Consider the following 25,769-nt stretch of genomic DNA (forward strand, 5'->3'; position numbering starts at 1 on the left):
CTTCAGAACTCTTGGATGAATACCATTCAGTCCTGGTGAGCTGTCACTCCTCCATTTCATCAGGATTTTTTGTCCGGGCCTTTACCACCATATTCACTTATATTAGCTGATGTCTTTATCTGACCTGTGTGCTCCTCTGTACCCGTCAGTTTTCCTTCAATTCCTACTTTAAATAACCTTCCAAAATTGTCAATTTTTGTGACAGCAATCTATTCTCATTTTAGTTAAGGTAAAGCCCAGAAAGTATCCCTAATAAATTTCCTCTTTACGAGGGAGATTTTCACCGGTGAATATGGGAGCTCTTAAAACCTTTTGACTTTTAATGGTAGTTCGGCACCTAACTACACTTTGTGCCTTTGAAAATCTCCCCTGACATTTTCTCATGCTGGACCTGAATGTGGAACTCTAAGCATTTCAGTGAGAGCTACCATAGAGGTCCCAGTGTTAAGGCTTTTTCTTATTCATCCAGATTTAGCTTCTGGGTTATCTCTCACTCCACCCTGTGGGCCAAATTTTCAGTCAGTTAAATCGGTGTAACGCTGAAGTCAGTGGAGCTATGCTGATTTACACCAGCTGAAGATCTGGTTCTGTCTCTTTAGTGTCAGTAGATAAAATGACCAAGCAACTCTCCAGCACTCACTAGAGGCATATCTAGATGTCTTGTGAGCTCTGTCATCTATATAGCTGGTAAGTCACTGAACATCTATATAGCTGGTAAGTTCTCACAGTCTATATAGCTGGTAAGTTCTCACAGTCATCACATATCCAGCTATTCATATTTCTAATGATCAAATCCTCTACCACCAATCTGTTGACTTATTACAGTGGTGTTCCCACCTCCTGTGAGGACCTCCTTGGTATATGAGGAATGATCAGCCTCCTTTACCTAAACTGGAAGATGGAAATTTGTACCGCCATTCCACCTAGATTCTCCTATCATTAGATCAGGACATCCATCATGGGCATGTGTGTTAGGGAAAAGAGCAGAATAGGTAACAGAGACTGACACTGTTGGAGAGGAGAATTTCACTCCAAATCTGTTCTTCAGCAAACTAGATTTGTATTTTGCATGGTCTCTTTTTTTAAATCAAGAGCTTGCTGTCATCAGCAAGGCCAGAAGAGTCCTGTGCTCTGAGTCTAATTTCAGAGAGCAAGCCCATTCTTTTCTGTTCTTGCCTTTCTCTGGTAATAGTAATAAGCAGTTATCAAGTATTGTTTCCTAGTCATTATTTTTGCTGTTGATTTCCTGCCAAATACATTTGTTTTAATATTGGATTTTGAAGTCTGGTGTTTGCACATGGCATTTCAATGGGATGAAGTATAATGATGATTTTTGTGTATAAATGTTTTGCTGTTTATAGGGTGTGGTATGTACCCTACACGAAGGAGATGATTTTGGCAAGTTAGCGCTAGTGAATGATGCTCCAAGAGCAGCGTCTATTGTTTTACGAGAAGATAACTGCCACTTCTTGAGAGTAGACAAGGAGGACTTTAATAGAATACTTAGGGTAAGTGTTGGGTAAGACATGACACTAACACCGGTCCTCTGATATTTGCCACCTCCAGTGGCCTGCTTTCTAACCTTGCAAACATTTTCAGAACCTGTGTCATTAGTATCAATAAATGACAATCAACCCGAAGCATCATTTGAAATAACTTGTAATTAAAGAAGAGAGACGTAACATCCTAGGAAAAAAAACAAAAAACCAAGTAGTACGTTAAGTAAACTACAGAAAAATACATTGACCCCTGCTCAAAGGATCTGGAAAGATGTACAGGCCCAATTTTTGTGGTTATTAATATTAGAAGAAAAGCTCAGTTGTGGTGTTTATAACTTGAACCTGGGCCCAGATGATCTGATTGTGATTGGTTGGGAACATCCCACAATACACAAGGCTAGAAACATCATTACCCTACATTGGAATGTCCATGTGCCTGCTGGAGTGATGACAAAATCAGCTCAGACAGCACTGTACTTGAAAATTTTCTTGCTGCTACTGAGTGGCACCTGAATTAATAAGGAGTGAGATGCTTTACGTACTGAGACCAGAGACTCCAGTTGAGTTTTATGTAGCTCTTGCTGTCTGATTTTAGCAGGATTTCAAAGACTGCACTGATGTACTAAAACCTGGGTGCCAAATTGCTTTTCATTTATGTTTAAATGTGCACCAGTTTTGGCTCTATCTTTGTTTTACTTGTATATAAAATTGTTTCCACCCTAGACTCTGAGTAGCTCTAACAATTTATTGGGCTAGGATTTATAATTCTTCTATCATCCTTCCAAAAGAACAGTATTTAAAAATGAATGGCCAACAAATGCCAGATTATGGATAATGATGATCATGGAAGGGCAGAGGTTGAAATGACTACATTTTAAAGGTGAGGAGAAGGGTTGGTTCTGGCAATCTGCTTTCTTCCCACCTCATACCTGTGATCCCCTTCCTAGAGGCTGCTGCACTAGACTTCCCCGAGATTCTCCACATGCCCACCAGGAGAGTCCAGGTACAGATCCTCTTCACTCTCCCTGCAGGGAGAAAGGGTGCAGAGAGGGAAACAAACATGGGAAGGACCAGCCGCAGAGACTTGGCTCCTCAGTTTTTGTTGAAGTTATTTGAAAGTCATTCATTTTTAAAAAGTAATTAAGCAGCCAAGTCAGGTGCAGTAACTGTATTAAAAATAACTTGTCTTGCAGGATGTTGAAGCAAATACAGTAAGACTCAAAGAACATGACCAAGATGTCTTGGTATTGGAAAAGATCCCAGCAGGAAACAGAGCTTCTAATCAAGGAAACTCACAACCTCAGCACAAGTATGTTTTCATTCAATAGTGCAAATGTCAGACTGTGATTAACCTTTTCATACAGTATTATTATCTAAACAATAGCATATTCTCCCTTTCTGTGGAAGAATTCAGTGTATGTAAGGGTTGTTGTTTTTTTAGCATCAGCTAATCACATGCCCTGTAGTGCATAATATATCAATTTCCAGCTACGCAGTAGGTGTACAACTTTACACAATAATTCTCTAAAGCTCTAACTGTAAATATTCATCTCATGAATGGATTTTAAATAGATTGCACATGGGGAATGATGAAACCCCATTAAGCAGAGCAATTGTGTAAAATACATGGGGAAAGTACATTGTTTTGTTACTAAGTACAGATGTTTCCTCTTTGGATTTCAGATTCAGGATTCGAATAAAAATTTGCTAGGTTCAATTTATACACAGTGTGAAGAATTCAGACAGGAAAGTAACTCCCTGAATAGGCTTGCATTATTTTCTATAATATTCACCACATTTCCCCTGCCTTCTTACCTAGAAGCAGGAAGCACCATTCTGAAATGAAGTAAGAGTGTCCAGGGAAGTCAAGTTATCAATATTGCAAATGAATAGAACTGCTGGAAAAAATCCCCAAGACAGGGGCTGTGAAACTTATTGGTTTTCTACACTTGAAAAATACAGTCAGGCTGTATTTCAATAGTTTAAATTCCCCAGTACAGAAGTAATGACCTCATGCACACACATTTGCATCCACATGCATATTTTGCACACACATGCATTCACATGTAGAGCTGGACAAATAACTGGCAGTTCTGAAAAAAAAAATTGGGTTAAACTAAAACTGAAAATTTGGGGTGGGGGAAACGGTGAATTGAAAAAGTTGATAAAAGTTTTGTTTCTGGTTGAATAAAACATTTAATTTCTGGGCATTTTCAAAATAAAAGCAAAGGAAATAGAGCGTGATGTTCACAAAATGGCCAGAAAAGCTGGTACCTCCCTTTTAACCTTTAGTCCAGTGGTTAGGGCACTCACCTGAGATGTGGGAGACCTGCTTCAGTTCCCCTTTCTATGTCTTATGTGGAGCAGGGAATTGATCTCGCACGTTGCAGGAGAGTGTCCTAACTCTAGGCTGTGGCAAAATACAGCAGGAGATGGCAGTGATTTCCCCCCCCCCCCCGCCCCCAAGTATTGTAATTTCACAGGAATGTTGTGCAGTTTCCTTGGACAATAATGGATGTGCCCTTTGCCATCATGTATCCATAAGGTTGGCATCTCTACCACAGCTAACATTATGCATTGAGAAGTACTGGAGCCTTTTTTCTGCTCCTCACTTTTACCCAGATAAGGAACTCGTTTTCCTTCTATTTTGAGGGGTTTTTTGTTAGTTAAGATAAGACATAAGGTTAGTGCTAGCACTGCCCATTTTTAGTACAATTTTCCTCTGATGTGTGATTATCGCCCATCTGTTACAGTATTTATAATGATATTTTATCTGTAGGGATTTAAATAAAGTATTCCTTATATTTTTACACACATTTTTCATCTGCTATGTAATCTGTCATCACACCCTATGACTAAGTTATTAGACCCAGGCATTCCCTCTCAGCAAACAGTTTAGTTTTAGGGCCTGTAAAAGGGTTAGCACCCACCTCTCATGTGGGCCCCCTTTCCTTTGGCCAGTAGTGCCTGCAAACACAGTTCTTTTTCAGGGGAGGGGAGCACCCACCTCTCATGAATGGCCCCCTTTCTCTCTGTTAGGTTTGAGCCTGCTCTGGGTTTTTTTGTTCTTTCAGCGGGGTGGCAGCCGTCTCTCGCGAGCATCCCCCAGCTGCTGGTTCTCTCAACTGGTTTTTGGCAGCTCAGCCCTCCGTCCAAGCTGCACACACTGTCCCCCACTTCTGGGGTATACAGTCCTGAGTTCTTATCACGGCCCTGGTTTGGGGCCATAGCTCTTAGGCCTCTTCCCAGAGGCACTGCCTTCTTCAGACACCTAGCCAGGGCCCATCTCGGTACCCTCAGCTGTGTCCTTCTGAGCAGCCCTCCCTAGATTCAGTCTGTAACCAGACCAGTGGAGCCCATCTCGGTACCCTCGTCTGGTCTGGCCAGGTTTTGTGCTCAGTCCCCTGGGTTCAGCCTGCCCCCAGTGACCTTTAGATGGCTCTGCTGCTATACTATCCAGCCAACCAGGCACCCGGTCTTCGGCAGTCTTTGCTGGGCTCAGTTCTGTCTGGTGAGCTCTCTGCAGTGAGCTATCCACAGTCCTGCTGTTCGTCTAGCCAGCCAGGCACCCGATCCTCCCTCATCGAGCTCCACACAGCAACTGAAGGCTCTGCTCAGCTGCTTGCCTTTTATCTGGCCTTTCTGGCCACTTATTGGTCACTCCAGCAGCCCCTCTGATTGTCTGCTCTTCTCTAGATTGCCTAGGGGACTCCTCGCTGCTCTATTCTGGGACAGGGTGATTCAGGGCTGCGAGGCCTCCAGCAGGGGGCCTCTGAGCCTAGTCCACCCTGCCACAGGGCCAAATTCTTTAGTAGTGTAAATGAGTGAAACTCAGTTGTAGTCAGTGGAACTGCACTATTTTATATCAGCAGGGAATTTGGTCCTCTAGATTTTACCCATTTTGCTTTTTGTGACTTGATTGTGACCACATAATTTTGCGTATTTCTTAAACGGTTCAATGAATGTTTTATGCAAACATATTTCAAACACTGGATTTCTTGAAAACTCTTTGCTATGAGTATTACTTCTAGTATCTGACATTTAACAATTCAAAATTTGAACAGATAAGTCATATAGTATGTTTGTGCTCCCTGGCTAGATGAGGGTAGTTTTCAAAATCAAGCTTCCAGGATGAATACTTTCAATGAAAATTCGAAGGTTGCTTTTCAGAAATATTTTATCAATTTTCTTAAATATATTGTTTCTGTGAACACTCCTGCCAGCGAACATTCACAGAAAGCAAACACAAAAGGGTCAGAAGCAGAGAAAAAACAAAATGGCTTAAAATTTAAGCATTCACAAATTATTTTTTCAGAGTCCAGCTTATTCTACTGACAGAACGTTTGATAAAGTATTTTTATCTTAAACCTTTTAAACTCAATTAGTACTTGTGAGTGTGACATCTCTAGTTTCTGCTAAGAGGTAGTAAATGGAGTGAGTGGCAAACGTTAGGTTTCAAAGTCCATATTTAGACACCTAAATAAGTGCTTGATTTCCAAAATGCTGAGTCTTTGGGAGTTAGTGAGTGCTCAGTGCTTTTGAAAATCAGGCCACTTATTTAGATGCCTAAGTCAGGAATTTAACTGTAAGTACCCACCTTTGAAAGTCCTGGTCAAACCATTCTGGCAGAGGCCATGCAACCTTCCCCATACTGCCCCAGCACTGTTGCTCAGGCCTGAGCCAGAGAGCTCACCTCTCTGGCTGGGAGGGTGGTTCGTTCTCCCTGTCCATTCAAACCTTAGCTTCTCTGCTGAGACTGTCAACAAAGTCTGATGTGGGCACTTTCTCCCTAGGAAGTAAAATAAGACAAGCAAGTGACTTTATATAAGATACTAAACTACCTTCAGACTTTTGATCCCTACTAAATTGTATAGAGGTGAAACACTGTGTAGTGTATTGTTAGTTCCGTGAGACATCCTGTCAAGAACTATTTTTTCTCTTCTCTTAATCTTAAGAAAGGCTCCATTTTGGGACCAGATGCCCTGAACTGCAGTTTGGGTCCCTCCCCGCCCCCTCGTCTGCTGCAGCTCACTGAGCCACAGTTTCAAAGAATGACAGGCTTGCTACGAAGAGCTAACTCTGAAGTTCTCTCTTCCAAGCTCTAAGTTCTCTCTTCGTGGGTGATCACACACATGCAGTGTTACTGACTGACAGCTCTCAGTGCGTTGCTGCTGTCTACAGTCACTGTAGGCCACTTCGTTGCTTCGTTTTCACTTTCATATTCAAAGTGCAGCAAACTGGGTTCTCTCTGCCTCACTCACCTACAGACTTGGTTAGTATCTCTACAAGGATGTGGACTGGCTTAACAAGTGTTTGTGTTCTTGGGACTTCAATACAGTTCTTCCAAAGGGGCTGGCAGGTAAAAGAACTGTGATGGTCAGTGCTCAAAGTGAGGAGGAGCTCACAGGAGCTCAGCTCCACCACTTATTTCTCAGCAGGAGCAGAACACCTACACTTCTCCTAGGGTTTCGGGGGTTTTTTAAGTTTCATACTTTTTCACTTCAACGTGGAAGAATGATGCAAAGATTGAAAGAATGAAATGGAAGATAAAAAGAAATCCTATTCACTAGGAAACAAGGAAAGAGAGGACAGTTAATCAGTGCAGCTCTATTCTGTAATATCCTCTGCTATAGTGCTGGAGTGGTACATAAATCTTGTCAATGTTCCCTGCAATACATATGATAACCTCACTATCCGTATCTCACAAGATTTACTGTTAGAAGTGGTGCAAGTACTGAAGTTAAGGAGATCCTTATTTCCTGCAGTTACCTAAGGCAATTGGCAAGTTTTGAAGTTCCACCGCTGGAGGTTACTGTCTGCCACTATGTCCTTTCCCCAGCTCAGACCTGCAGTACTGCAGGCATTCGTTTGCTTTCATTGTTTTCCCTTTGAGCACTGATGATGATAAATAGTAGTGCCCATCTCCCCCTAAGAGTTACTCTGTTTAAATCCATCTAAAGCCTACATTTTCAGCAATTTTGTTGTTGCTGAGATTTTTGTCCTTAATAATACTTACATTTTCAGCAATTTTGTTGTTGCTGAGATTTTTGTCCTTAATAATACTTACATTTTCAGCAATTTTGTTGTTGCTGAGATTTTTGTCCTTAATAATACTTAGCACTCACAGTGTTTTTCGGAAAGGTCTGATTCACCATTTTTCTGCTCCAGTTTTACACCAGTACAACTCCATTGAAATCAATGGTGTAAAACTGGAGTATTGCAGTGGAGAATGGGGCCCTTTATCATCTTAGACCTCATGGTAAGAAGGTAAGTATTATTGTTCGCATTTTACAGATGGGGAACCTGAAGCAAAGAGGTTGAGTGATTCTTTCCCTGGGCCACACAGAGAGTCCATGTCAGAGCAGGTATTTGCTCTCTTGTGTTGTTCTTGACTTCCGTTCCTGTGCTCAGAAGTCTTAGGTTCCACTTCTCTCTAGTACCAATTATTTCTTCAGTTGACATTTTCATTGTGCCTTTAGAAAATTAATTGCTTCTTTTCTCTTCCACAGGTATACTGTGATGTCAGGAACTCCAGAGAAAATTTTAGAGCACTTTCTAGAAACTATGCGCCTTGAATCAACTTTAAATGAAGCGACAGGTAGAATTATCTGACAAAAGCTGTATTTCTATTCATAAATAAAATAGGCTCTCGAGATGTAAGTGAAAATGTTATGCTTGGGAATGCAGCCTTTAATTATCTGCAGAAATTAATCTAATCAACATTTAGATACAAATTTTAAAAAGCTGGGAAATTCAAAATTTAAGACGATGATCCACCATCCTTATTTAGGGTTTGGAGTGTCTATTGATAGCAAAGCAGCAAAGTCTCACAAGATGTTGTAATACAGCCAATTGCTTTTATTGGTCACAGCTATGATGATAAATGGAGACCTGCCATAACCCAGTGACATTGCCACCACAGAATGTACTTGTCATGACACATGCCACATAATACTGTGCACTAACCTTGATCCCTCCTGCATCACTTTAAATTTCTTTATTATACTTTTTCAATGGACTCTTATTCAAACAAGGAATTCAGCACATCAAGGACCAAACCCTCTGCTGTGTAAATTGCTGCAGCTCCATCGAAGCCTATGGAGCTGCAGCAGTTTACACCAGCGGAGTCGTCAGATTCAAGAATGTGTGTGTCTGCTATCTTATGCCTTGGAGATCTTTTCATTAAAGAAAAGTCAAGAAAAAAGGATTTCTCATAATAATAGTAGTTGTAAACTGGCACAGACAATTTATATTATGTTACTGTATATCAACTAGGACACCCCTTCAGTAAGCATGTTTTTGACCTTACAGATGGTTAGGAAGCATGAGTGTAAAGGCATTCTTAAATAATTCATAGATTAGTAGTGATATAATCAGTGCTTCAGCCTGTGTGCTGAAAGATTGCGTGATGACTTTTAACTTCTCTGTTTTAATTGCTTTTGTGAATAAAATAAGCTTGCCATACAGTTGCATACTCATCTAGCAGCAGAAGCGGGGCATAGGGACTTCATGTCTGCAAACATCTGATGGCAAGTTTACCATCCCTATCCTTTAACTTTCTAAATAGTCTTAAACTTTTAAATTGTTTCAAAACATTTCTTTTCCAAAACGTCCAGTGACAAAATTCCATATTTCAGCCTGATGGCCTGCAAAACATCACATTTCACAAACAAAGTCATTCTTAAGTGGTAGGGGCACAAACTTCTGAAACCACTGATTTTTCATTTGTGCAATTCTCTTAAATTAAAAACATTCTTAAATTAAAAACATTCAACATAAATTAAAAAAATTCTCTTAAATTAAACCTGTTTGTTTTGTGAATTATACAAAGAATACTCTGGCTGAGGTCCATAGGATTTTATATACTTCGAACAGAGAGACACTTCCAGATGCTAAATTATATAAAGAGTGGAAGCAATGGTACAGTATGGATGGCACAGCTGTCACGCCATGTTTTCCTTGATAGCCCTCCATTACAAGATCTTAAATTGTTGTTACACTATAAAAAGTGGCTCTATAAAATGGCTCCCCGGGGTAATGGGTTTATTGTGCTTCACTGATTCCATATAAAATTTGCTTCGTTTACAATTAAAACAAACTGCCAACCCTCAGATTTATGCTGGGCTCTGAAAGCCAATCCAGATCAGTCCCGCTTATACATCATCACAAGTCCAAGGGGTAAAAGATGCCCTCATTTACACCAGTGCAACCCCACTAACAGCTCATTGGGAGGGAAGAGGTAGCTCTTCAGTTGCCAGAATGTAGTGCATGGTATAGTTAGACCTTCATTTCTTTCCAACCTAAAAATTTGTATTATTAATCTCATTATACATCTGTTTTCTATGTTTAATTCAAATTTCATAATTGTGAATTGATTTGAATCAAAATATAAATTAGATCTTTGACTATCAATCTACTTATTTCTGGTCTTTTGCTTATGCCAGCTGGAGTCAGCAAGAAATTCTTCCCCATCTTAGTATTCTATTTGGAATTGTTATGCTGATACATTGATAGGTGCTTCCTAGGTACCAAGATGTAGAGTGCCTGATTCTCATTACACTGACGATCTTAGTGTACATGAGAATTATGCCCAAATATTTTACTGTTGTACAGGAGTATTGTGATGTGTGGGATGCCTTCTTCTGAAGTATTTATTATAAGCCCATTGAAGTCAAATGGATATAAATGTATGCTTAAAATAAGGCACATGCTAACGTACCTTGCTGAATCAGAACCTTAGTGCAGTATTTCATGGCAAGGATTCATTTGATGCAGACTGTGTAGTAGTACATCTACTAAAGCAAGGCACCTATCAAATCTAGAAGCATAACAACAGCAGAATCAATTCCGAGAAGGCAAATAAATCAGTATTTCATGATAAATACATAGATTCTCTGTACTCAAGTTTAATACTGTACCCAAAAAACACAAAACCGAGTCAACTGCTGACCTCTTCACAGTCTTCAGGAAGTCAATGAGATCTTTAACTGAAAGAAGCATCATTGTTATGAACCCTGAGTTGTTTGCAAGAACTTAACTTTCTGCTTTATTTGTTTTTCTCTTCACAGATTCTGTTTTAAATGATTTTGTTATGATGCACTGTGTTTTTATGCCAAATAGTCAGCTTTGCCCAGCCTTGATGGCACAATATCCTTTTGTGATGAAAATTTTACATTCTTTTTAAGATCATTCCTATTAGAAAAGAGACAGATACATTCTGAAAAACTCGTAGCTCTCCAAAGACAAGTAAAGTTTAATGGAGCCTCACTTTTATGGCCTACATTCCAGTGTGTGAATGATAGAATACTCATAATTAGGCTTGGAAGGATTAGATTTTTATTGGTAAACATTGGTAATGTAGATTTCACTGTACACACACAAACCAACAAAAAATATTTCCATCGATAGTAATCAACATTAAATGCTGCTTAAGAATGTAAGAGTTTGATTTAAGGATATTTACTTTGTAGGTTTTGACATGTGATGTTGATAATTTGTGTTTTAATGGATATAAAGCTTTAAGTTTTTGAATCTCAATATCTGCAGTCATTAAATAATTGTCTGCCCCCTCACCATTGCCTGACACAAGCCCCATAATTTCTTGCAACTGTGATGATTTAAATAGACAAAAAATATTTAAAATGCTTAAAACCCATAATTTTCTCAAATGTGAACATTTAAATTGATAAAAATAAATGCTTAAAATAAACATTGTTAAATAAATAAACATTGATAAATAAATAAATGCTTAAAATAAACATTGATATTACCCATCAAAATTATTTAAAACATTTTTTTTTGCCAAGCCTACCCATGTATGTTTAAGCTGCCAGCAAGTGGTACATGTGAGGGTCCCCCCCGTGGTGCAACTTGGAACTGGGGTACCACTGAGCTCTCTGACTCACCAGCCTGGACTCCCTCTCACACTGATGCTGTGACAATCTACAATCCTCTCCAGGTCTTGCAGTCACACACACACTGACACAGACAAGGATACACCCATCTGTAGTTATGTGAGTGCTTCTCCTCAGCCACTCATGAACTAACAATAGAGAGGCTACAGCCAGCACTGCCCCTCCTGCCCCAGCTCCACAGCCTAGGACCCCAGAGCTGTACCGTCTTGCCCTGGTCAAAAGCCTGACCAGTAAAGATTATTACCCAGTCCACCCCTCCCTCGATGTGGAGAGGACAATGGACCAGCCCCCATTCCTGCACAGATTTCCCTTTTCAATTCAAACAAATTGTTTTATGTAAAAAATATAAAACAAATTTATTAACTACAGAAAGATAGATTTTAAGTGTTTATAAGTAATAGCATGCAGATTACCAAGGAAATAAACAAAAATTCAATCTAAATTCTCTAAACTGGATAGGATTTGAATCAAGCCGTGTCTCATCCTGTTAGATAGTACAAACAGTCCACCAAACTTCCATATACAGGCAGGTTTCCTTTTTTCCCACCTGGGACCCCACCTTGCTCAATTCAGTCTTTATTCCTAAGGTGTTTCCAGAGGTAGTGTTGTAGGGAGTGAGGCCCAGTGGTGATGTCACTTCCCCCCTTATAGTTTTTTCCATGTGGAGGGAACTTCTTTGTTTCAAGCCAAGCCCCCAACATAGTTTGTGGAAAACTAGAGGCACTAAAATGGAATCCAGTATCATCTGATCTAGTCACACGCTCTCGCATGCTTCAATGAGTCATGGCAGCTATTATCCATATGCTGACTGAAGCGTCCACAGGTGAGGATAAGCTTTTCCCAGGTCCCATTGTTTTCATTGATGGTCCATTACCTTGGATATTCCCTTCACAATGTGCTGGCTAGACTGGATGTAAACTGACCTATGGGAGTTAGCCAGGAGCAAACACATTTGAAATACAGATGCATAGTCAATATTCATAACTCTAGATACAAAAATGATACATGCATACAAATAGGATAATCATATTCAGCAAACCATAATTTTTCCATTGATACCTCACATGACATATTTTGTACAAGATGCATCATAATTATATGCACAAAAAGAAAAGGAGTACTTGTGGCACCTTAGAGACTAACAAATTTATTTGAGCATAAGCTTTCGTGAGCTACAGCTCACTTCATTGGATACATTCACGAAAACTTATGCTCAAATAAATTTGTTAGTCTCTAAAGTGCCACAAGTACTCCTTTTCTTTTTGCGAATACAGACTAACACGGCTGCTACTCTGAAACCTGTCATAATTATATTATAACCATATCATAATCATATCATTATAGTGAATATGGGGCGCATAGTGTCACAGTACATACTCATACTATGGTGAAATAAAGAGCCTGAAAACTCTGTCTTTCCTGCTAGAGATTTCCTATCCTGCAGGCTGAATTCCACTGAGTGACATTAGGTGCCTATAAGTTAAAACAATCCCTTTGGCATGATAGCTGAACTCTTAAGGCACCTGCAGTAGATGAAAGTCAGTGGTTGCTTCAGCAGCAGTTCCTTTTTTGTGCAAAATGAAAGCAGAATAATTAAAACATCAGAACAAAAGTATCCCCAGAGTAGGTGAGTGGTCGCTGTTAAAATTGTCAGCATTGTCCATGTTACCACACAGTGGTATCTGTAATGCCAGTTTTCTCCATACATGGAATAGGAAATAGCTGTGGTTGTATGTTAACTATAGACAAATGTTGATTGTTTTAATGGCAATCACTTTGTTATAATTATTTTATTCTGAGAATATTAATTACAAGTAGCAGAGGGTTTATCTGACTGTATTTTCAGAAGGTGGCTGAAGTTCTTGCCAGAACATTGCTTTTTCAGTTAAATTTAATGATGCTAAACAATGAAGCCAGGAAGGGCAGAAACACATTTCATGAGTGTTTGTACTCTGTATTTCCTCTGTGATAAGTGTGGACATTTCTCATGTAATTCTGGTCATCAGTTTTAATCACTTTACTTCACTTTTCCAAATGACTCAGTTACAGTAACAATTCAGATAACGACAGCATGTGGGGACGAATGGGGTAGTTTAGATTCAAGTTGGTTGCTGCCACTCTTTCATTGGTTCTGTGCCTTGGCGGTTGGCTTATGTGACAGTTCCAGCTCCTGAATATGCAGTCTGTTTAATGAATAAGCAACATTTCTTTAATTGCCTTTGTTCTTCTTGTGGCAGGAAAGATCCAGATAACTTTTAAATTTAGTTTTAACTCTTTCTTTTAACTTATGACATTTTATGAGTTTATTAAAACTTTTATTAGCGTTTGACAGGAAATGAAATTCTGTCTTCCAAAAGTCCAAACACTCCTGTTCTTTATATAAGAGCTTTCAGTTCTCAAAATAATCTTTCAAAATTAAATAACTCTTGGAAAGTCATTAGCCGAAGTTGCTGACTCTACATGGCAATTTTTGGAATGATAATTTTCTTGTCTTCCTGCATTGAGTGAGGGTTTGATAGTGTACTGCCAGTAATTCATTAATTATTTCCCCATTAATGTACATATTCTATGGTTAAATGGCTTCTTACATTAGTAATTAGTCTGGCATCAAATGACCTTCCTATAGTAGTAGATGAAACATCTTACTATTCATATAACAATGATATCAGGCAGTTATTATGATATCAGGCAGTTATTGCATTTAGATACAAAATATTTGCAAATATACATATTAAAAGAAGCTTATGCAACCTTAAGTATTTGAGAAACAACAAAGGTTTTCACCTTTAAGTGGAAACTTGAGTTTGAAGTAACCAGTTTCTTCTGTAAAACATTTCACACCATTTAAGAATGAATGAAGACTCTAATGTGTTTACAAAAGAAATCATTTTCAATTGGGATATTTCTAGAATTCTTTGTGTGGGTTAAACTCAGATTTTTCTTTGAAAAGTGGGGATTGGGGGTTGATATAAGCTCACTTTACCTGTAGATTTATTGCTTACTTTGGTAACACAATCCTGCATTCCTTTCATAATCAAGTTTCTTCCTAAAAGTATTGACATGGTTTGTCTGCTTGATGTTTGCTTGTCCTTGGGAGCTAGAAGCAGAAATCTTTTGGAATTTCTTTGATTATCTTTTAAAATTTTGTCACATAATTAGCTAAGCCAGGCATCTTGGTTATGACATTCTTACTGCTGTATCTTAATATTCATTAAAGATGCAAACAAGTTTGTCATGACTTAAAATAAAATTAGTACACTAATTTTATTGATATACATTTTGCATCAATATTGAGGTCTCCCCCCACAATGTGAACTTTCTTCTTGCAGATATTGCTCTCAGCAACACCAGTATTATTACTACACGGAGAAAATGAAGTTCACCATCCCTGAACCCACTAATTGAGAATTAAACAAAAATCTGCATTATTATAGATAATTGTGACCAATCATCTTACTACACCTGTGGATATTGCTCACCATCACTCCATTAACCCACTTGTTGTATCTTCTCTAACTCAGATTGTTATAGCTCTTTGGGGCAGGGGACTCTCTTTTACTATATGTCTATAGAGTGCCTAACAGAATAGAGCTTCCACTCTGGTTGAATCATCTAGCCGCCATAATATAAACAATAATAATAATCTACAGCAAATTTTAACAAGCAGTGTGAGGAATCCTAAATTGTATCTGAATAAACAAAAAGGAAACTAAAACTTGCATTGTACAGCATTAAGCTGGAACAAGTTACCATATTATCAATATCATGCACCTAAGAAAAAATGAAACAAACATTGATCAATATCTCATACCTCATTCAGTTCTGAAGGAGTCTGAGATAATGAAGGATTCACACTTTATCCAAAGACTTTAATCTATGGAAAACAAGTCAACTGATTGGGAATGTAACAGGTGACTGGTTCTCTAAGGAGAGGCGGGACAGCTCCATCCATGACACACTTAGTTGCCTCCCCAGGTGGAAAAAATTAGCAAAGTCATGTGACAGGCAGATCATGTGGCTAAATAGGGTCCTTGGGGATGCCAATAAAACTTCTGGAAATCCAGAAGACTCAGAGTGTGAATCCCTGAGAGTTGCCACTCAGTAAAAGCAGGGAGGCCTACAGGTTGTGACTGTGCAGAACCCGGGAAGGGCTGAAAGTTGAGCCTACCTTCCCAGCCAGAAAACAGCAGCTTCCCAAACAGTACCCAATAACACTAGTCCGTTTCTCTTTCGCATCCGTGTGTGTGTATGTGTTTGTACATGGGTACCAAAATATATGTATATTAATACACACACACAAGTAAACAAACGTTATATATGTAGGAAATGGGCTCAAGCCACAAACATTAAGGTCCAGGTATCCCAAAGTCAGGATTTGTTCATAATTGCAGTTTGGTTTGGACCGTTTTTAATATGAATTGAATACAAAATCTTCAGGAAAACACACAGCTTTTAGAAGTTCTATGTTGGGGCCAGTCATGTTTGTTTCTCTCTCTTCATTTCTCAATTCTCTCTTCTCAAAAACTCTCACAAAATCTTCCGTCCAGAATGTGATCATGATGCAGGGATCTTGTTTCGAATATTACACCAGTGTCAACAGCTTCACTGACTTCCGCGCCTGAAGCACTTTACCGGCTTTACCAACAACTTAGTGACATAGTTTTCAGCAGATTGTTTAGAGTTTGCTCTTCAGTGCACAGATAAATTGTTGAGAACTCACGAGCGTGGAGGGTGGTGTTTTTGATTTCACCTGATTCTGAGCCTCCAATGAAAAGTGTAAAGTAGCTGTAATCATCCGATCAAAACTGTGTCTCATGTAAACACAACAACAGTTTAGCCATTAGACCTTTATACTTACATTGGGCAGCTACAGAAAATACATTGTATGTTTTGTTAACTTTATTTACCATCATACCAACAAGAATTTACACTCCATCACAGTGATGCACATTGGCTTTACACAATTATTAGTTATTAGTGTAGTTAAATTTTGATTGTATAGATGGAAGAACAGACTCAAAACTTGCTACTGCTTCCTAGCAACGATATCTTATGTCAACATAACTGAGATCTAAGTACAGAGCTTTAACCATGTTGGTGTTAATTCATGTTTCACAATTAACTGCATATCTGACACTTACTTACTGCGAAAATACATAATATTGTGTTTCTGACTGCAAACTGTAATGCATCTACAACATGTAGAATTAGGAGGTTTTCACGAACTTGCACCATGATAACATTAATAAAGAAGCCATTGTGAGCCAAATTAAAAATAAGCAAATGAGCAGTAAAAATTACTGTTGCCTGTGGTGAGTCAGTTAATAAGTAGGTAAAAATATATGAAATAATAAGTGTTTGAAAGGTAGAAACAGCATGAGGAAAATGACTCAGTGGAATGTTAAATTTGCTGCCTGAAACATTAGACCGCATAGCCTGCAATATATTATTTACTTCCTGTGATCCTCGGACTTATGCACTCGCATAAATAGGTTGACATGTTGTTTCCTTAGTCATGTTAAATCCATTCTAAACTAAATTAGAATGCAGATCTCTGTTCATACTCAAAAGCTTAGCAGTCATATAACTGTCCCAGTAATCCTAGTGAAATGTCTAATCTCTATGGGTATTTTTGGTCAGAGGGATATTAGAAAATTCCATGTTCATAAGCCTGTCTTTTTTCCAATTAATGCTTTATTCATATAATGCTTTATTGTGGAAAAAAAAACAAGAGCCCTTGGTGTCATTTTCAAATGAAAAGATTGAAATATAGACCTTTTGATTTCTAATGAAGAGTTTGAAGTCTCTTGGGTGAACTCTTGAAACAGTGTCCTGAATGAACCACAGTCTTTGGTTTGGCTGAAACAATGGAAATAAATGAATTCTTAAAGTTCACTATGTCCAGATTCATATCAAAGCTATCATATGTGGGGGAGGCCATGGCCAAAAATTCTTCCAAGGAAGGCAACTCCAAGTTACCACTACAATCATTCTCTCCCTAATTCACACACAAACATCCGTTTATTGGGAGCAATTTTTCCTCCCACAATTTATACTATTAACCTAAAATCAACGAGAGGCAAGGCAAATTGCATGAAGGGTCTGATCCTGCTCCCACTGAAGAGAATGATGAAATTCCTATTCAGTTCAACAGGAGCAGGATCTAGGAGGGCCGGGGTCCAGTTGAAAAGGAACCTGACTGTCCAGTCAGATATACTGAGCAGACTCCCAAAGTCCGGTTACTGCGGGAGAGGGAAGCGGGGAGGCGCCAAGTCATCACCCATGCCATTGCAGGCCCCCACTTAGCCAGGGGTACCTCCTACCTGCATTAGGTGGCTGCAGCTCCTAGCCCCGGTTCTGCAGGCAAGTCTCTCCTGACCCATTCAGGGAGGGGGGAAGAAGGGAAAAGCAGTGAGCGATGGAGGGAGAGGGAAAGAGGAGCAAACAGGGACAGGGCCTCAGGAGGAAGGGGCAGGACAGGAGTGGGGCCTCTGGGCATGGGTGAGTCCTAGGAGGAAGGGGTGGGGCAGGGGCAGGTCCTTGGGGGGAAGGGAAGGTTCTGGAACTTGCTGGAGCGTCCAGTTTTTAAATATTACAAAGTTGGCAACTCTAGCAGGATCAGACCTGAATTAATGTCAGCAGAAGGATTATAATGGGGTGTACAGGCAATTTAAGATTTATGAGACCAGTACTACCCCATGCCAGGTTTTCAACAAAGGACGGTTGAGACAGGAAATGAGGTCACTGACGGAGAGGAAGAAGTCTTGGGAAAGCCATGTGGGCTGATGATGCTTTTGGTTTTAGTGCCCAGATTTGTATAATCAGAGGTGGGCTGGAACTTCCCTCTCCCTTCAGTGGTGAGAGATCAAATTGGTTCTTGGTCGGTCCTGCCTGTGTGTCTGTCAGAACCAGGAGAGCACCACAGGCTTGGAAATGTAATCCTTAGGGCAGGATAGTAGTGCGAGCCTGAGGGAAGGCCTGCTGGGATATAAGGAGACTGTATAAATCCTGCCTTTCCTAGAGGTAATAAACCAGGAGGCAAGCAAGCTGTCCTGATGGTCTCTCCCATAAGGTATGGAAAAGTAGACCTCTCTGTATTTATTATGTGTGAAATTTGTTTTGCTTTGTAGTGATTCTGAGACAGACTCTTCTAATGAGATTCTGTGAGACCATGTAGATAGCTTCACTGCCTCCTCCCCCCGCCCCCCTTTTTTTTCCCTTCTGCAAATTGAAATAAAGCTTCCCTGGCCCCAAACTTCCAACCTGAAAAGGGAGCTTTTTCTGTTTACAAATTCCATGGACTTGCTTTCTATTTATTTATTTATGTATAAGGCCCCTTATGTGGCTAAGCAGCCTGAGATTAAGGTCAAGCTGAATGAAGCCTTTAAATAACATTCAGGCCAATTGAATTTACAGCGTACACAAATTATATACCATTACATACGGCACTTTACATTTGCGTTATTTGATCTAATCCTGCATGATATGACTCTATACAATATTTTAAAAAAATGTTTTCCTATACCTAGTCTGAGTGGGCCCAATTCTCCCCATTGGACATCTGCTCATTACCGTGGAGGTACACCAGAAGTGCATTGGCTTAATGTTACTAAAATAAAATCGTGATTCAGTAAATCTCTTGAACCTTTCTCCCTCTGGTTGGTGAGAGGGTCCACAGGCCAATCCCCGCTCTCTAGTCTGCTCCCCATAGATTTGTAGAGGCATCAGTGCAGTCTTTTAAACAAGCCCAGTGTTCTTTATATTACAGTTGTAGGTACAGGAGTGAGCACTTCAGAGGTTTGCTGTCCTTTGTGATACTTACAAGACATGTGCACACAGGAACTGTGCTTTCGTGCAGTTTGTTTATCTTTATCTTTTTCTACATTTTTTTTCCTTTCCAAAAAAAGTTTTTGCATCTAATTTCCATGGTTTTGCAATTAAAAATTTAAAAAAGTAAAGCCACCCTTTGTTAAATATGTAGCTTTATATTTTATTGTTTATGGTGTTAAATGCATGTCACAACGTGCTGTGCACAGGATATGATACGCAGCTAAGTTATGTGACAGAGTCGAGACTTCCTGAATGACTGTAGCCAAATCAGTTAATTCCTCTATGCCTCAGTTCCTCATCTATAAAATGGGCATTTTTCCTTTCTTCTACCCTTTGTCTGTTTTGATTGTAAACTCTTCAGAGAAAGGACTATCTTTCAACAGATGTCTGTATAGCATCTAGCACAAGGGGCTCCAACTCAGTTGGGATTCCTGGGAATACTGTAATAAAATTAGAAATAAGAGTAATAATACCAAAGATTTACTGCATGTAAACAGGTGGTAAAATCTCTTGCAGATAGAGGCTGAAATAATTTGTAACCAAAAAGGGGGGGAAAGTTTTTATTCTTTTATTTCCATGATTCCTTCTTATTCTACCAGAAGAACAGGATTGAATGTTCTCTTTAGATGAAATGATTCACCATCTTTTCCCTGGCTCTTAAGTGTCATCTCTCTTGCTCCATTATAAAGCTGTGACAAGCAGTCTGATTGTGATTCTTGATACATTCCTTAGAAAATGTCCTCTGTTGTTTCATGAACAGTGCTACTGAGAGGCTTCATTATACCTTTACAATATGGTAAGAAACAAAAACGGTCTGTAAATCTGACCCTCCAACCTCACTGATCATGAAATTCCTGCTGGAAAGCCCCTGAAAATAATAGTTTCCTCAGTTCTTACTGTATTGGATATTTTAACTAGTAAATATTTTCCTTGACACCTTGGCACTTACCATGCCCAGCCTTCCCAAGGTTCAGAGCAGGAGAAAATGGATTATGCACTTAATAATAAAAGGCGAGTCCTCCGACTGGTTCTACAGTGGGCTGCTTCGTATGGAGATCTGCTGCAAGAGGATGAAGCAGCAGTAGCCTTTCTGGAGGTACAGTGGGATTGCTATTGTATCATTATACTGAAGAGCAGCTACCGAAGAGGGTTTGCATCGGTCCACTTCACAACCTTTAGAATTCTGTTGACAAGTATGTAGATGCCATAGATCATGTTAAAGTGCAAAGCTCTCTTTGTGTTTTCTTTCTCAGTTTTGGCTGCAGAGTACACACATGATTGGTTTTTATTTTAATGCACAACACTTACAGAGCCAGCAGGTACAAATCCTTGCCATGTGGGTATTTGTAAGATGCTCTGTCGTGCAGTGAAGAGGGCTCTGACAACAGCGGAACCATTGTAGTTCTGCTGTGCAGTGGTGAGAGGCAGGATTTTGCCAAGGGAGAATAGACCCTCTGCATGCCACAAAGGTCTTCCTAAACCCTGTCATGTAGATGGGTTGTTTGAATCTTGTTGGGATGTGCCAGGGAGGGGCTAGAGGATCTGTCACGATGTGACGCCAAAGACCACTCTGTCCCCAACTGGGGCTGCCCTGCAGCCACAGTGGCTGCTGTAGACTGGAGTCCTTGCCTCCAAGGTCCCTGCCTATCTCCCATAAACACGGCCCAGCTACAGCATTTGACCCATAACAGTGTCAATTGTTATGAAGATTGTAAACTCTTTGGGTGCAGGTACCATGCCTTTGTTTTTGCTCTGCAGTGCACAGTACATTTGGAGTGTCATATAAGGAATAACAACAACAACAACAAAAGTGAGATTGCTCCTTTAAAACAAAATGACCCAACTGTAACAGTGTTCCATTGCATTATGTATAAAATTACCTATGTTACCACATTATTTGTGAAAAAATAATGAATTCCATAATCTTTCTCTGTGATCTTCTAAAAATGTGGAGAATGGGCTTTGGCAGGGCAGTGCTTAATGAGAAAAAGCACTTCCACATCTGTCTCACATTTTTACCATTATGCTTCCTTCCTGTTTGTGCAGTTTTAATTTAAATCAGCTGGAGTTACACAAATGGAAGGGATACAGGAATAGGCCAGAATTTGAGTGTTGTGGGGCATCTTATTGTTCCCTTATTCACTAAACTGGGTCTTACTCTTCGTAATCAGTAAACTAGCATATGTAAGCTCACTAATCCTTTATCCTTTTAGGTACAACTCGTCTATTGTTTCATTGTTCAAAGACTGTTCTGTATCATTTACAGGAATTTTATGTATCTGTATCAGATGATGCAAGAATTATTACAGCACTGAAAGAGCAACTCTCAGAGCTAGAGAAGACTGTAAAACAAATGTAAGGTCTTTCCTTTTGTGGTTCATTTTACAACTAAATACCCAGTGAAAAATGTCTATCTTAGAGCTGGCTAGAAAATGTTCCCCAAGTCCCTGGGAAGCTTTCAAGATGGCTGCTATCAAAGAAAAATGCTTCTATGCATGCATGTTCAGACAAGCATATGTGACACTTTTTCTCTCTATGAACATTCTTGTGAATACCAAATTCACTCACAAACGTTCACAGAAAGAATATGAAAGGAATTGTAAATTCCACTGAAGCAAAGAGATCAGCCTAGATGATCTAATTGTTCCATCTGGCCTTAAATTCTATGAAGCTATGAACAAAATTGCAAATCAATATTTGTGTACAATTTTTGCAATATTTGCCCAATCCTAGTTTAGACTATGATAATCTTTCTTTATTTTCTTAGTATAAAACATATATGAATACCTAAATACAATAGTTGGAGAGTGGTCAATGTCTAAACTGATATATTGTAGGGAATATCGTCCAAAATATATTTAATGACACAGTGTGCTTTTTCTGCTTTCTATAGTTCGGAAGAAACCAAGGCACCACAAAAGAAGGTAAAAGGACTTTATTTGGCAATCTTCTAAAACAAAGGCTTCGCTTTAAGACTTACATTCTTTCCTCTTCAGTAACATACAATTTATTAGAACAACACATATTGAAATATTTTCAAGAATTAAACTGCAAGTTTATTTGTGTTACTTTCTCACCTGGATCTTTGATACAGTATGTCTAATTAGATCTACTCCATGTTTCTTCTTGCATTTATGATTATGGGGTTTTTTGTTTGTTTGTTTCTGGCAGCACAAAATACTTTTGCAGCAGTTTAACACAACTGATGACAGAGCACAAAAACGCCAGCCGATCAGGGGGAGTGACGAAAGTAAGTATATGCATACAGGGGTTTGCGGCACTCTGTTTTCTGATGTTTGTAATAAATTTATCACTCCTGAGGCAGAGATCAAAATAAACATAAGTATCCACAATTTACAAATCTGGGGCAAAAACATGTTTGCATTTCTTCGCCTAACATGGTGCTTAGTCACTGATTTTAATAGAACTTCCTCAGACCCAAAAATACACTCCTTTAAAATAATTAATAAACAAAGTAGTTTAAAAAACAGCACTAGTAATATGTAGGTGTGTAGTACGTGTGCAATGAGTGATCTGTAACACACATGACATTGGGGCCTTTATTCCCCACTAGTTACACACGGGTGTAACTCTGTAGATTTCACTGGAGTTACATTGTCATAAAATGTGTGTAAATAGAATGGAGAGGCAGGCTTTGGATCTCTGGCCTATAACAGGAAGGCCTATTAAATAGAAGCTTTAGTTTGCTCGCATGAACCATTTTGTCTTTAGTTTGACTCCCATGCAGCATTGAAGATAAAATTTACATCAGTGCCTCAGACTGAGACTTTCAGCTCTACTCACTTTTCAGACTTTCTTTTTACCTTGGGCTGGAGATGCTCCTCTGTGTGGAGGCATATTGGAGACCTGGCTCTGTGATTTATCCGTTGTAACCAAAGATATTTTAAAAATCCCATAAATCCTGTCCCAGCTGTTAGTCAACATTTCAAATGGGTGTTAAAATTTATCTTCACAATAAAAGCTGCCCCAGCTTCGAACTCAGCATTGTTCTGTCAGTCAAGGGACCCTTTGGGTTACTGTATGAACAATAATAGTAAAAATACAGCCACATGCAAGGTTGTACATCTAGGATCAAAAAATTGACTTACAGAATGGGAGACTGTACCTTGGAAAGCAGTGATCTGAAAAGGACGTCATTGTTGGTAAGCAAGTGAATGTGAGGTCCCAGTGTGAAGCTACAGCAAAAAAGGGGTGCCACAATCCTTAGCTGTATAAGGTGAAGAATATTAAGGAGGTGGCATTAGATCTGTATATGACATTAGAGAGACTACTGCTGAAACATTGTACCCAGTTCTGGTATCCAAACTTTAGAATGGATGCCGAAAAGTTGAAGAGGGCTCAGAGAAGACCTACAAGAGTAACTCATGGTCTGGAAACCATGCCTTGCAGTGAGAAACTTAGAGTTCAATCTATTTAGTTTATGGAAGAGAAGTTTGAGATGACTTGATGATGGTCTATTAGTACCTACACAAGGAGCAGTTATCTGATATTAGAGGACTATTTAATCTATCAAACAAAAACACGGCAAGATCCAATGGCTGGAATTTGAAGTCAGCAATATTCAGACTGGAAATGAGATACAAGTTTTTAGCAGTGTGGATAATTACCTATTGGCACAGGTTACTAAAGGATATGGTCAATTCTCCATCACTTGGAGCCTTTAAATCAAGACTGGATAAAAAATGTGTTCTAGCCCATCAATTGACTGGATTTGCTGCAGGAATTACCAGGAGAAATTATGTAGCTTGTTTCATACAGGAGGTCAGGTTATATAATCATAATGGTCCCTTCTGGCCTTAAAATCCATTTATGAGTAATGACATTTATAATTATGAATGCTAAGGTTAGAGTAATCAAATCTCATGGCTGAAGGTATTTGCTGATTGCCACAGAGAACACTAAAGAATTCTCCCCTGCCCATGTCCAGCACTGCCAGTTGGCTAGGTGCATTATTGATAAAAGGGAGTTGCCTTCCTGTGAAGTAGGAATGGGCACTGCAGGAGCCAGGATCACATACGTAATGGATCAACAACTTGATCTCATTTGTCTGTGTTGCCTCCTTACTGAAGTCAATAGAGCTACCCCAATTTACCCCAGCTGAGGATATGACCCTTCATATTTTTCCTATGGCTCCTCTGCTATATATGCTCAGCCTGAAGTAGTTTGCATTCTCTGTGGTGTTGTATTCAACTCTGCCCAGGACTCTCATTTGGATAATGGGCAAAGGAATTCCATAAGAAATTTCAAAATACAAAAATTACTTTTTCAAAATAAAAAATGGAATAAAACGGTTGTCAGGTAAGTGTTGTAGTTCAGTTTTGTTTCATATTCCATGAATGGTGTGAGTGAGACAGAGACTGATGTGTGGACAGTTATAATAGCTGCACAGCGGCAAGAATGACTGTGCAGAGTAAAAAGTGGGGCTCCTCAATGATGGAGCTGTGCATCTTGCACTTCCAGCAGAAGCGGTCTACTTACATAGGCTAAAGCACCCCAGGAACAGCACTAACTGGCACCTTTGGCATGAACCTACACTGCAGCTGAGGCACGCTTAGCACTGCTCAGGAAGAATGGGTGTAAAGGTGTCCTTAAATCAGCTTGTATCCCCCCAGTCCTCGGATGTATCTGCACCAATCGAGCCCCTGGGTGCAACTCAGAAGAATTTACAGCCTGAACTAAGTTGCACCAGCTGCTTATGGCCCTAAGTGCCATTACGGCAGCTAAGGATCAGAAGAGCTTAGAGACATCTTGGCCATGCCGCCTTTCCTCAGCCATGCTTCAGGCACTGGTCTCCTGATTGTATGCATAGGAGGCCACAGGGCAGTGCTGTGCCAGCTGAAGGCCCCTGTCCTCTGGAAGCTGGTTAAGCTGGCTTTAGGGCACTTTGCCCTGGGACAGTGGGCCATGGCTGCCGTATTGCAGTCTAGCTCTGGGTTTTGGCTTTTTCACTTCTAAAACTATATTAACATGGTCTCCCTCTTCTTTTGCCCTCCTTTAGATCTGCACGTCCTTGACCAAATATCAGCTGCCTCTCCCTTTCCAGCATGGAAAATCACAATAAGGAGATACTAGGGTCCTCAAATTTTGGTGGGATCGGGTTCCCCCCCCCAAAAAATTGAAAAGCAGGGACCCCATTCTGTCTTTCCCCCAGCTAACTGCACACCTCACTCTTCCCCCGCATTAGCCTCCTTCACAGCATTGCAAGGTAGTTACATGGCAGATATGCTAAACATTCGTATGCCCCTTTATGCTTCGGCCACCATTCCAGAGGACAAGCTTCCGTGCTGATGATGCTTGTTAAAAAAATTATGCATTAATTAAAATTGTGACGGAACTCCTTTGGGGAGAATCGTATGTCTCCTGCTCTGTTTTACACGCATTCTGCCATATATTTCATGTTATAGCAGTCTCGGATGATGACCCAGCACATGTTCGTTTTAAGAACACCTTCACCGAAGATTTGACAAAGAAGGTGCCAATGTGACATTTCTAAAGATAACTACAG

General features: G+C 39.7%; 1 protein-coding gene across 4 annotated transcripts in view; it reads left to right on the forward strand.

Annotated features, from left to right (window-relative positions):
* Positions 1-25,769, forward strand: part of RAPGEF4 (Rap guanine nucleotide exchange factor 4) — a 223,405-nt gene that overhangs the window by 169,989 nt on the left and 27,647 nt on the right. For all 4 annotated transcript variants that reach the window (XM_074967602.1, XM_074967599.1, XM_074967600.1 and 1 more), the window contains 8 exons: positions 1,362-1,508; positions 2,693-2,808; positions 8,009-8,097; positions 10,568-10,646; positions 20,189-20,339; positions 21,510-21,598; positions 22,137-22,167; positions 22,415-22,493. In XM_074967602.1, coding sequence (XP_074823703.1) covers positions 1,362-1,508; positions 2,693-2,808; positions 8,009-8,097; positions 10,568-10,646; positions 20,189-20,339; positions 21,510-21,598; positions 22,137-22,167; positions 22,415-22,493 — 781 coding nt within the window. The remainder of the gene's footprint in view (positions 1-1,361; positions 1,509-2,692; positions 2,809-8,008; positions 8,098-10,567; positions 10,647-20,188; positions 20,340-21,509; positions 21,599-22,136; positions 22,168-22,414; positions 22,494-25,769) is intronic.

The sequence above is a fragment of the Natator depressus genome, chromosome 11, assembly GCF_965152275.1.
Source record: "Natator depressus isolate rNatDep1 chromosome 11, rNatDep2.hap1, whole genome shotgun sequence".
Classification (NCBI taxonomy): domain Eukaryota; kingdom Metazoa; phylum Chordata; order Testudines; family Cheloniidae; genus Natator; species Natator depressus.